The 12,757-nt window shown below is 36.2% G+C and overlaps 1 protein-coding gene across 2 annotated transcripts in view; it reads right to left on the bottom strand.

Annotated features, from left to right (window-relative positions):
* The window catches only part of DPYD (dihydropyrimidine dehydrogenase), a 327,901-nt gene that overhangs the window by 222,759 nt on the left and 92,385 nt on the right, over positions 1-12,757 (bottom strand). The window contains exons 1-2 of one of the 2 annotated variants that reach the window (XM_058808551.1): positions 11,585-11,929; positions 6,137-6,298 (exon numbers count right to left, since the gene is read on the bottom strand). In XM_058808551.1, coding sequence (XP_058664534.1) covers positions 6,137-6,277 — 141 coding nt within the window. In that variant the 5' untranslated portion in view covers positions 6,278-6,298; positions 11,585-11,929. Of the gene's footprint in view, positions 1-6,136; positions 6,299-11,584; positions 11,930-12,757 lie in introns of those variants that run through there. The other variant, XM_058808550.1, reaches the window with a different exon arrangement.

Genomic DNA, 12,757 nt, shown 5'->3' with positions numbered 1-12,757 from the left:
TTCCAATTTGACCAAACCAAACCAGGCAATCTATTCAGCCAAGTTCCAACATCTGAAAAAATGCTCTCTTGAATCACACATTTGTAACATATTATTGTTCTCCTATTTGCATCACTTCACTGTGTAAAGGTGTGAGTGCACTTGCTCAATGCTCTCTACAGCATGGTTCTCTACAGTATGAAATCCAACAGTTTGTTGCATTCCCTATTGTAAATAAAACATCCTTTCACTGCAAAAGGGTCATGTTCCAAAATATTCAACAAAGAGAAAAATTCCAAAATATATAAAAATAATTCACAGCATGAGTTTATACTCAGGTTCCACAACATGCCCCACTTGAGCCAACTACAGTGGTTTCAATTCTTGAGAAACTGATTCCAGTTTAAATTTCCTGGAAAGTCTTAGCCAAATCATTTTAGCAGCTTTTGAGAATGCAGATAGGAAAAAGCTTATTGTTAGCCTCATGTAATAAAATCCTGGTTCTTTTCTTCACTGCACCACTCTTGTATTAGAATGTTTTGATGCAAAGATGCGACATTTGGCAAAGAGAAGCAGGTGACTCAGAGAAATGCATTTTGCTAACCAGATGAAAATAATTTTAAGGCAAAGTAAGCGTGACTTAAATGAGTCCAAAACATTTTAAACCATTAAAACAGGCTAGAACTGATACTCAGAATTTTTACCTCAAATTCCATACAATTTAAAGTACATAAAATACCTAATTTCAATCAGTGTGGCACTTAGAGGTACGGTTTAGTTGACAAGGTGTTGTTTGGTCAAGGGTTGGACTTGATGATCTCTGAGATCTCTTTCAACCTAATGATTCCATGATCCCTGGCAGCGCTCAAGGCCAGGTTGGAGGGGTCTTTGATCAACCTGGTCAAGTGGAAGGTGTCCTTGCCCAAGGCAGGGGAGTTGGAACTAGACAATCTTTAAGCTCCCTTCCAACACAAGCCATTCTTCTATTCCGTGATTGCTTAAAATTATTTTTAGACTATGACAGTGTATAACCAAATAGTAAACAGATTGAAAGATCAATCTCAGTGTTAAAATGTGAAATACTTTTGTCTAATCCTACAAAATGAGACTATCAAAACATACTTTCTATATCCAAGATATACAGAGAAGGATGCATTTCAGAAGGACATACAGAAGGACAATTTAACTTTTTAGTAATACGAGTTTTGACTTGATAACTAAATTCTTTATATTCTTCACATATAATGCTTGGTTCCATGCTTAAAAGGCTCTAGAAATAAGTTTTCAGTAAGGTTTACAGTTAAACATCCTTCATTAAGGCAGTGAGATACCAGTTACTGATACAGACATTAGAATCTAGCTGGGATTAATTTTAGAGTGAAATGTATCAGTATACACTGAATTGTTACCACATTTTACTAGTGCACAGACAGTAGAATACAGGCAATGAAATCAGGAACATTTAGGAACTGGTTTTACTAGTTTCACACTTTCCCACTTGTTTCCATGGATATTTATCTGTAGGCTGGTTTACATTAATATGAGGCCGTGGAATATTTAAAGAAGAAAATAATATTCTGCACATATTTTAATGCAAAATAAAGCAAATTGTATGCACAGTAACATTCTTGAAGCTGTCAAATTACATGATCACCCAATTAATTCCATTTAATTACAGTGGATAGCACAGGATGCTACATGAAGAGTTTTTTCCACAGACACATGCTAGTTATGAAACGCTCGTGATCTTCCTTCCACAATTTAAGAGCTAAAGTTGCAATATTTCAAAATTTTATGGAAATAGGCGAGTGCTTACAAAACTAGGTCCCAAAACATCTTATTAAAGACTTCTAAAACCTCCAATATTCTAGTCCTAAGATACCCCATGGATCTAGGACATTGCAGAGTCCAAATCTCAACATTTAATGAATCCCACCACTAAATGGACTTAGCAACATTCATGCAAATGCATTAAAAACAAAAAAAATGCTTAACATCTGTAAAACAAGCTGTAGGGAAGTTTATATATACATAACTTGCCAAAATATCTGGAAATCTTTCAGCATTGGCCAGAGAAATCAGAAGTCCTCAGTTTCATGCCCTGACCTCTTGTAGAAAGCTACACCACTCCCTCCAGACAAGCCTGAAATTTTATTTATTATTATCATGGATTTTAACATGACTTAAAAGATATAATTACTTAAAGATGTATTAAAATTAATGCTGAAAAATAAAGGACAAATATTTGTCCTTCTGTCTTAGCTCCCCAGAACAACCCTCTTGCAGATGCAGCTCATGTATCCATACCTGTGGGGATGCCCAGCCTGGCATCTCAAGGCCATCCTACTGCAGGGGTGGCAGCCCCATGAGAGCCACCTTCTCCTCACAGCTGCACTACAGACTGATCAGAGCTGTCAATTGGCAACTCAAAGAGGAACCCAAGCCCAAGGGCACAGTGTGCCACTCCAGGGCAATCCCTCAGGTAAGACATTTCTTCCTTAACTGTGGTGGGCTGAGGGAAGGCACTCAGATCCCTCACCAGAACACTCCTTCCAGCACAGGTACTCTGCTGAGCTGTCCCTAGGTGAGCAGCAGACCAGCTGATACAATCCCTCTTTTTCAGAAAAACACATATCAAATTTCCTTTTCCAATTTCTTTCTGCTGCAGCAGCAGTCAGACTGTATCTGCAAAGACGAACAAATCACCCAAACTGCAACTGGCACAAGAGCCATAGTACCAAACGATCTAGTGTTTATATCTAGCATGCAGAGATGAAAATATTACATTTTCTATTTAGCTTGTGCTGCACCATTCAGAATTATTAAACAGAAAAGAACCTTTATATTCAATAAAGTCTATCCAAAACCATAATAATTTGAGGGTTTCTTACTAATACAACAGCAGATAAGGTAATAGACCTTGCTTATTTTCACTACAAGCTTGCGAACTTGTACCTGAGTAACCAGTGATTTTAGTTCATTTTGGGACTGACAGCCATATACCTCATGCTTATATTCTCACTGCAATCTCAGTATATTTTCACTGAACTTGTGTTCAAAAACTGGATGCTGCCTGATTCTGGAGTACTTGGGCAAAGGAGACAGATAAAGGCATTAATATAATTTTGACCTGTGCAAGTAGCAGGTGTAATCTGAGCTTGACACTCGTCATTTATAATAGTGAGATTTACTCCATGTTATTCTCTAGATGCAACAGTTACCATGGTAACTGCATCCCAGTACATACATTCTACATCACAAATACAAACGGACATTTCCCTTTTTCCACTTAAACATTTAATTGTCAAAATCCACATTTTCTCAGGCTGGATTACAATTCACTTTGAGAATGAGCCAAACATAGTTACAAAACTATGAAAGGGCAGAAGGGAAACGCAGGCAGCATAAGGTGCCATTTTTTTTTTACTGTTCTACCGTATGCAAGACAAATATTTTACAATTAGGGAGCTTTATCTGCAGTATGAACAGATGATCAGTCATTGTTCAGAAGCACAAACGGGCACACGTCATACCCATATATTTTCCATTTTAAATACACATTCCTGCTTTACTGCAATTTTATCTATTATCTCAGCTAGCAGTTGTGCCCTTTTAATATTGCTCACTCTCAAAATGCATCAAGTGTATGATCCTGAGACTAATTCTGAGGGGAAAAAAAGCGTAAAACTGTCTTCGTGCACAATGGAGTTTTCAGTAAATAAGGCCCTGTGGGACAAATATTACACCATGCTTGAGAATCACCATGCAGCTCTCATTAAGACTAACACATGTTGCATGCCTAAATTACACCATTTGCTAAGTTACTTGTACAGGTAGAGCTGTGACCACACTATCTGGGCCAATTCTTGTATGAACACTAGCACCTTACAATTTTCTTCAATATTATAATCTATATTTTTATAATGATTTTTACTTGGAAGCACTCATACCATTATATTTTTTCAACTATACCTACTTTCACAGCAAAATTTAACTGAAAAGTTAAAAAGTACTAATTGCAAAAGTGACTGCCTATTACTACTAATTATGAGTGCTACAATACATACAAATTCTGTGTTAAACAGCAGTAAACCTAAAGGCTATTAACAACAATTTTTTCCTTTACATTTTTTATATATTAAATGTATAAAAAAAAGATACTATGAAAATACTAAAGATAATAACATTTTTTGAAACGTTCTTTTTTTGGACTGCCATATAAAACTATATAACAATTTTATTCTGTTAGAGTTCCTGGAACTAACATAATTTAAACAAACTTGAAACACTGAAAACTACACATCCTCTGCAGTTTTTGTATCCATCATTATGCTACCACTGGGGTTTTTTTAATAATAGATTTCTGAAGAAAAATGGCAGATATTTAGCATTATCTACCAAGTCATCATTCCTCTCTATTAATCATAGAATAAGAGCTAAAAGAAGACAAAAATCAAATTATAACAGATATCCATTTCATTCCTAAACAGTAATATTTCACTATTGTATTTATGATCTACTTGCCAACTGTTTAATCTTTTTTGTTTGGTCGGTTGGTTTTGGGTTTCTATCTTTGGTTTTGTGGGGGGGTTAAGGAGAGTAGTCTTCTGCTTTACAACAAATACTAGCTTTTTACATATACAGAATAAAGGCCACTAGAAGAAAAGCTAATGAAATTGTTTCTTGACTGATAAAGCCCAACTATAAAACATACACACAGAACTAACACAGTTCAGTGTCTCTAGTCTCATCCTGTAAATGAGAACTTAGAACACACTTGTGTGTTCAAATCTCAAGAAAAACGAAGTGTATAACTACTTAAATGACAGAGAGGAGAGAAGATTCAGCAACAGCTAGCAGAAAAGTTTATCAGGCACTCCAGAAGATTTACAAATCTCCTGGAGAGAAGAAAAGAGGGATACAAACAGATAAAAGGAGAACAGCAGCAGCAGGTAGTAATATCCAATCATGACCCACAGCCATTGAGAAGAGAGTGGGAAATCTATGCTTGACACTAGAGGAAAATACTGGTCTTATAGACATCATCTGTTACTTCCAGATTGATTTGCATTTCTATTTTGGTCTGTTCTACAAAGTTGGTTTTTTCCCATGCTTTGCAAATTTGACTGGAATTTTATGGTGTTTGTAAATAAGATCAGCCAAATGGCTCATGATACAGAACAGGGACACGCACATTAGTTAAGGACTGTATAGAAATGTACAAGCCTAACACATTAATATGCTGGTTTTACTATAGCCATAACTCCCTCACTTTTACAGAGGCCAAAATAATAATTTTTACAAAATTTTACTTTAGATAGATCAGATGAGGTACCATCTGAGACCTCGAGTTAGGTAAAAATTCTCCATGCCCTCAAAAGAAATTAACAAACAAGTAGTTGCCTCTGTCTTTCAGACAGAAATTGGAGCATTAAAACTACACAATGCACAAGAAGCTCAACAAAAACCCATGCAAAGAATTTCTAATGTGAAGCAGCAAGTAACAACCTTTGCTTCAGTAGCCAAAGCACGCACCTACCTTTATGAACTAGTAAATTTACACATATACATATACACTGTGAATCTTACCTGTATAAATAGATACACATGGACACATATTTTTGGTCAACCTCAAACTATGTATTTACTTAGGTTTGGAAAATAAATAAAGTAAATACATTAAAAAGAAAAAATCATCGGAAGTTTATCCTTTGTCTCAAAGCCAGCACAAACACACATTAATTCTGCTATAGAATCTATCCTATGCCCAGAACAGTTCTACATCTCCTTAATATGCATTTACAGATACAGCTGCACTTGATCTTTTCCCCTATGCAGCCTACAATCTACTATGGAGCAACATCCACAATTTCACGTGAAATAAATTTTTCATTATAAAAGAAATTGTCTCAACCACCAGTATGTCTAAAGAATCATCTTGTTCACAAATAATGTTGCTTAGGTTCCTATAATGTACTCCATTATGAAAGCATTTCTAGGCATTTGAGTGTGCCGTAAGAAAAAGGATAATTATTCCAGCTTTCTACACTTTAATTTTATTAGTATCAACTTTTTTTGAAAAAAATCATTAACAAAGGTAGCCCCAGGCAATACTCAATAGTACATACAAAGAATTTAAGACATTTGCAAGTCCTACCTCAGTAGCAAACTGCTGCAATCCACCAATATTAATTGGTCCTTCCTCAGTGGCATACAAATTGCAGCCACCAACACAGAGATCTGATGTTGGACACACCATTCCGCATGTCAGGCCAAGCGGATTGTCAGAAAGAATCATTTTGGCAGCTCCATAGTAGTTCTGAAGGAAAAAGAGAAAGGAAGAAAAAAAAATGACAGTCACATACCAATGAAGCAAAAATTCAAACCTTCAAGAGAGAATTTTATTAGCCCCAACAAAATAATATATAAGCATATGTGTTAAATAACACTGACATTACTGAAATGTACTAACATGTTATGCAAAATCCCATCAAAGATACTGTGGATTATGCAAAGGTAAACTTTTGCTTTTTAGCCTGCAAAATGGTTAAAAGCATCTTCAGTCTGAGGTGGTTGTAGGATTTTCAGTAGCTTAACAAATCTACCTTCACAAACTACAACTGCTGCATTATGTACTTGAAAATATTCTCTCCATTTTTAGGTCAATTGGGCACTAGCTGAGTTGTGACCCTTGTTACAGGATGACCAGAAAGTGCCGGTTATATTACCAGTTCTTTCCAGCTCAGGAATGAAAATCTTATTTTACACATCTGCGCACACCATCTCTGTTGATATTCCTGTCCTTCACACCAGACCAGTACTGCCAATTTTCCCAGACACATGATGAGAAGACTTTCCATGTAGCCACCTGCAGATATTGCAGTACTGAATTCTTTTTGATCTTTTTTTTCTCAACACATACTGATCAGGGCAAACACTTACTCTCCTGTTTCCTTAAATCATAAGCCAGGGAACTAATTAAAGATGTTACCTACAATTCACTACTTCAAAGATTCTCAATATTCAGTGGACTTCTTCAGAAAAGGAATAGTCACTAGCTACATGAGAATTAGCAAGGATTCTTTCCATACTAAAACTCTAAGGAATGGACTTTAGCAAATTCCCAGCGTCTGACGCCATGAGTAAACAACCTCTGGTGTTTATTTCAGCTAGATAATGGTCTTTAAGAAGAAGAATCAGAAAATTCCAGGAGTGACCTGAAGTGTCATTTAAAGAGAGAGAGCTACTGCTGGCAGTTCTGCATCTACATTAATGAAATCATATTGTATATTTTGCCACACAGAGTAAGAATCCATTTAGGAATAAAAAGAGCAGTGTCAAGATCTGACAATTTAACCAACAATGGGTAACAAGAATTTGGTTTGGGAGGTTCAAATTCACTACAGGCATATTATTAGACTAAGCATGCAATTCTCTAAAGTTAAACCAGATCATACAGACACAAACAGGAATTTCCAAGAAAATGCCAACATTCAAGAAATGTATTTGTAAACATACCTGAACTCCTTGCTTACAGCTGGTGGTCTACTAAGGCAGAGCACCAGCCTCTCTCATTCATCTGGAAACACAAACCAGCTGCCTAGACAGTATTAAACCCTATTGAAATTCTAATCCTGGCTGAACAGGCAACCCCTTTATACAACTGTTCTGAAGAACCTTCAGCCATTTCCCCTGTGGTGATTAGCAAGACATTTTATTAGCCCCAATTCTCATTTATTCCAATGTAAAGGAGTATTAGTTAAAATGGAATTGTACATATTAGCAAACAGTTTTGTTCTTCCAGATTATTATACTGCTTTGATATCAGAGATCATTAGGGATGCTTTAAAAAAACCTGTGAAGAAGAAGAAACCTACAAGCTCAATTTGGCAGCAAATTAAAGAAGTCCAGCTATATTGGAGATGTCACTGACACAAATTTGCAGACAGCAGAGGTGAAAATCAATGCAGGAAACACACATCTTTCCAAGCAGCAATGAGACCAGCCTAGTTACCCTGCAGCATCTTAAGTGGCACTAGATGCCTGTTCCTCAGGCAATTACATCTAGCCATTCCTTTCTTCTACTCTAAAGGAATAATTACAAATTAGTCCTGGTTATTTTTCTCACTAACTCAAAGACAAAATGGTTTTCAATGAACTTTTGTTCTCTTTTATGTTTCACACATATTAGATTTCCAGTTTTCCTTCCTATGTTGTCCAATATCATTACATTTATTATCTTCAACTCTGGTTCAATGGAAACAAAGCGCATTTCTATTTAAGCAACTTCATTAAGGACTGTCTACATTTTTCAGCTTTGTAATTAAAATCTATATACAGACCTAGTTATTACGCCTATAAAGCAAAGCTGTTAAATATTCCTTTTTTTAAATTAATTTTCTTGCATATATAAAGTATATTCTCACATTTGAACTGAGCCAATACAACGTCAACACAGCTGGCACGTTTCTTCTTTTGAAAGCTCAAACGAAACTTTGAGCACAGCTATGCTGCAGAAAGACAGGGCACAAGAGACTTCAGAGAGAAAGACCCAGGGTCAGTAGGGATATAGGACCAAGATCACAGTTTGTTAAGGGGATATCTAAGGAAATCTGTCTCAGAATGCCATACCAGAGTTTGGTAAACAGGAAGCTGGAACTGAAGACTCAATAGGGATAAGGCCAGCTACTGCTGAACTCTTACTTTGAGAGAAACATGATTGAGTATATGAAGATTGAGACATGATTTGGAAAGTTTTGAGATATTGCTGTCATGATCATGAGTTCCTGCAGCTGGGCACTAATAGTGGTAGCATCTGAAAAAAAATAACTGCATTCTCTTCAAATAAGAACATCAAAAACTACATAGTACACATGTAGCCATGCTAAATATTAAGACCTTAAATAAATTGTATCAACCGGTATGTATCTTCTAGTCTTAGCACCTAAAATAATTTTAATGATAAATTAAAAGACAGTCACATTTGAGAACAGCAGGGCAAGGCTTCTGCACTGCTTCACTAGTGTGCTCCAACTGTGCTAACATGGGGAACCTCTAGAGATGAAATGGAAGCACAGGTTTGGACTGGACTTGGTTTCAGGGTCTGCCAAAACATAACTACTCTGTGCTAATTTTACCATAGGTAAACTTACAACATTCTCTCAGAAGAGCCACAGTTCCCTTATTCGCCTTCTACCTTCCTGAAGTTCAGTGTAAGCACTGCTCCCACTGCCGCTGCTCCTGCTCACTCCCAGTGAAAGGATACTGCCATGTGCTGCCACCACAGCTGTGCAGCGCCTCGGGAGCAAGCCCACCTGCAACCCTCCTGCCGGCCAGGGCACAGTGCAGTGTGGAGGCTGGGCTCTGGGCAGGCTGCACGTGCCTGCCTTGCTCCATCATTCTATTCTATTCTTTTCTGTTCTGTCCCATTCTATTATTTATTCTATCCTTACTGTGAAATTATCTAACATAGCAAAAAAATAGAAAAATGTTTTACAATACTTGACAAACACTGACAGATAAATTCAGTAAATCTAGTAAGTTACACTGAGTGGTGTTATGCAAACTGTGTGCTACAAAACTACAAAGCATGGTAGTACAATAATAAATGAGAGTTTGTAGAATGTGTATATTGTCTTAAATGTATAATTACACAAACATTTTGCTTATGCAGCTTTATTCTTTTTAAGCTAAAAGCATGTATTAACAATCATTATATTTATCAGTGACATTAGAAGTAAAATATACATAGAATATTCATATTAAAAAAAAATATTGATCACTTCATTTTACAAAACTAGTGTGTAGTAGGCTGCATATAAAATAGACATGCAGAGATGCAGACCTGGCAGGCTGGTAAATACGCACATGTCGTACATGAGAAACGATCATAATTAAGGGAGACTGGCTTCATTAATATGACACAGTTACTTCAGTGCATAGAATAATGCAAGCTACCTTAACAGTTTGGAGTAATTTTTGTAGAGGTTTAAATAATAAGATGACTCAGTTGGCCAGTTTCTTACAGACGTCACAGAGGAAGCAAGTCTAGAACTAGAATTCTGAATTTTTTAATGAGATAAATGTCTGCTCCTGCCTTTGTTCACAGAATCTTTTTTCCTGTGCATTTCCATGGAAATAAATTAATCTAACTGGATAAGTTGTTTTGTGGTTTCCTACAACAAAATGTCAATAAATACTACATTGCTAACATAGGGAACAAAAAGAAGCCTTAAACAGATATCAATAATCAGAGGAAAACAGGCAGAAGAGGATCTCCACATGTATCATTTGGAAGCATTATATAATTTGCATGCAAATTAGACTGTTTTTTACTTGGAAAAAATCTATTAAAACACATAGGATCAATACAGAGAGACCAGAAGAAATTGCATTTACTATCAGGAAATGCTTATAGCATCCTTTCTTTCAATTCAATTCAAGAGCTTTTTAAATAAATTCATTATGCATCAGGATGTTTTGATATTGCAGTTTTCTAAAAAAAACCCTAAAGAATATGCATTATTATGCTTTATGTAATAAAAATTAATACACTGACTTCATCAGAATTTGGAGACAGTGTGAATAGTTTAAAAGGAAAGAAGAAAACAGTCATATAATTTCTTTTTCATCTAGAGTTAAGTTTAACAAAGGGAGACCTAGCAAAATACATGGAAAAATATCACCACCTCCTATTCTAGTTCATGTTCTGCAATGGCTTTAAAATTTACTCAAGATATATTGGATTAAAACATTTCCACAGACCGAAGAGTCACTTTTTAAAGTACATTGTTATATAAGGAGCATTTTTCACACTGACACACACCAGTTCAAATATAACAAGAAACGCCTTCAGTCTGTCAGCCCCCCCAAGTATCTTCCGAAGAAGAATGAACAAAACATAACAGCAACTTATCAAATCATACATATTCTATATTATAATGCTGATGATTTTTAATCAATCCAGAAATCTTTCACATCATTTGACTTGTGTCATCATAACAGGACTGTAATTTCACACAGTGTCACTATCTTTTTATGAAAAAGAACGGAAGAAATATCTTGTACTGTCATTTTGTCCTTTGTAGTCTAGAATGTGAGAGATTCTTTAATTGACATAGTGTCATCGCAAAAGTCTATTCTACATAATTACACTACGGTGACTGAAACCAGCTGTCAGCCATTCCATTACACTAAGTACAAACAGACATCTCAAGAAAAGTCACTGTTTCATGTGCATCAATTTAACATCATTCCTAATTTTTCTTTTAAATTTTTTTTTCCTTATTATTTTATTTAGTGACTTGGAATATACTACGATTAACAGAGAAAGCTGAATAAATCAGCACTTCTGAAAAACCTGGGGCCTCAAAGTAGTACTTAAAAATTAATTTTGATTAATATCTGTATGTAATTATTACCAGTCACCTAGCAGCTTTCTGACTTCCACAATCCTTCATTGTATTAACAGTACCCCACCTACAGTATTTTACATATGAACTGTGACTCCTCGTTTTCTACAGTCTTTGCAATGGCATATAGACATCTTTTGTAAATTTTGAGTTCCTCTGGCACAGAAAAAAAACCATCATTCTGTTTTTCTCACCTGTCATAATCCTATGTCTCTCAACACCTTTTCTCTGTGGCAATCTTCTCTTCATTTATTTTCTCTTAGCAATTCCACAACTTTTTGTATCTTCTTTTCCTCTGTCTACACACTTTTCATGTTCCTTATTTCTAGTGCATCACCACAAACACAGTTTCTTTACTCCCTCAGTCTCCAAAACTTCAGATTTGCCTTATTCCTTTGGGTCCTTCTCTGTCTTCCAGTTTGTTCCCTCTCTGATTTCTCCTTTGAAAAAAACAATTTCATTCTTGAAAATCCCACACAAATTTCCTATGATTTCATTTAAACCTAAAGATTCCTCTGAAATCCTAAAACTTTGCCCTGGGTTCCACAAGTTTCTCATTGCTTCTTCTGACATTAATTTCTCCCTCCTCCGTTTCCCTCCCAGTGTTCTGCACAGCCCAGGGACAAGCTTTTATTCAGAGGGCAGTATGGCTTTGCTGATTTTGGGGATTGGGTTGTTTTTTGAGTTTGTTTTACAATGTGGAGTGTTCATTTGGTTTGGGATTTTTTTGGGGGGCACTGGGCTCTTTGTTGTTTTTGTTTTTTTCTAATGTTGGCCTCCATATAGTCTGTTAAAAAAAGTTGATGTGTCAGTGCAAACTATCTTATCTTTATCATTAAGGCATGTGGGAGAAGATGGTCCTTCAGAGCACAGAAAAAGCTGTAGAGTCAATGTCAGGAATCACTGTATTAATGCATGGCTTGAAATAAAATTGTGAGAGCTAGTCACAGAGGGCTACAGTAAAAAAAGTGAGTTCTATGAGTACAGATAACAAAAAAGATACTTCTGTACTCCCAGTTCTCCATTACAGACTGAGACTGTAAAGGCTGAGTCACTCTTTCCTTATGCCTGTGCTGTGTAACAAAAGTTGATATCCCTGTGTGCACCAACATTGTTTTTCAATGCTACTACTCAAACCATAAAGGATCTGATAACAAAAAGCTCCAAGACTCTCCCACTGAGCAGTTCAAAGGTAAAGCATGTGAGGAGCAGCTGCTTTCTAAAGGGCTGCTTCTCTGGCACGGTTTTGCTGAACAGGAGAAAAGCTGCATACCCTACAAGCGTTCAGGCTGAGAGATGCTTCTGGGAAATTGTAGGATTTTCTGCGGCTGTAAAACATTTGCTTGTGCCAGTCCTAAAGGATGACA

The sequence above is a fragment of the Ammospiza caudacuta genome, chromosome 7 (assembly GCF_027887145.1).
Source record: "Ammospiza caudacuta isolate bAmmCau1 chromosome 7, bAmmCau1.pri, whole genome shotgun sequence".
NCBI lineage: Eukaryota > Metazoa > Chordata > Aves > Passeriformes > Passerellidae > Ammospiza > Ammospiza caudacuta.
The sequence above is the reverse complement of the archived record's forward strand: the minus strand, read 5'-3'. Positions and strand labels throughout refer to the sequence as shown.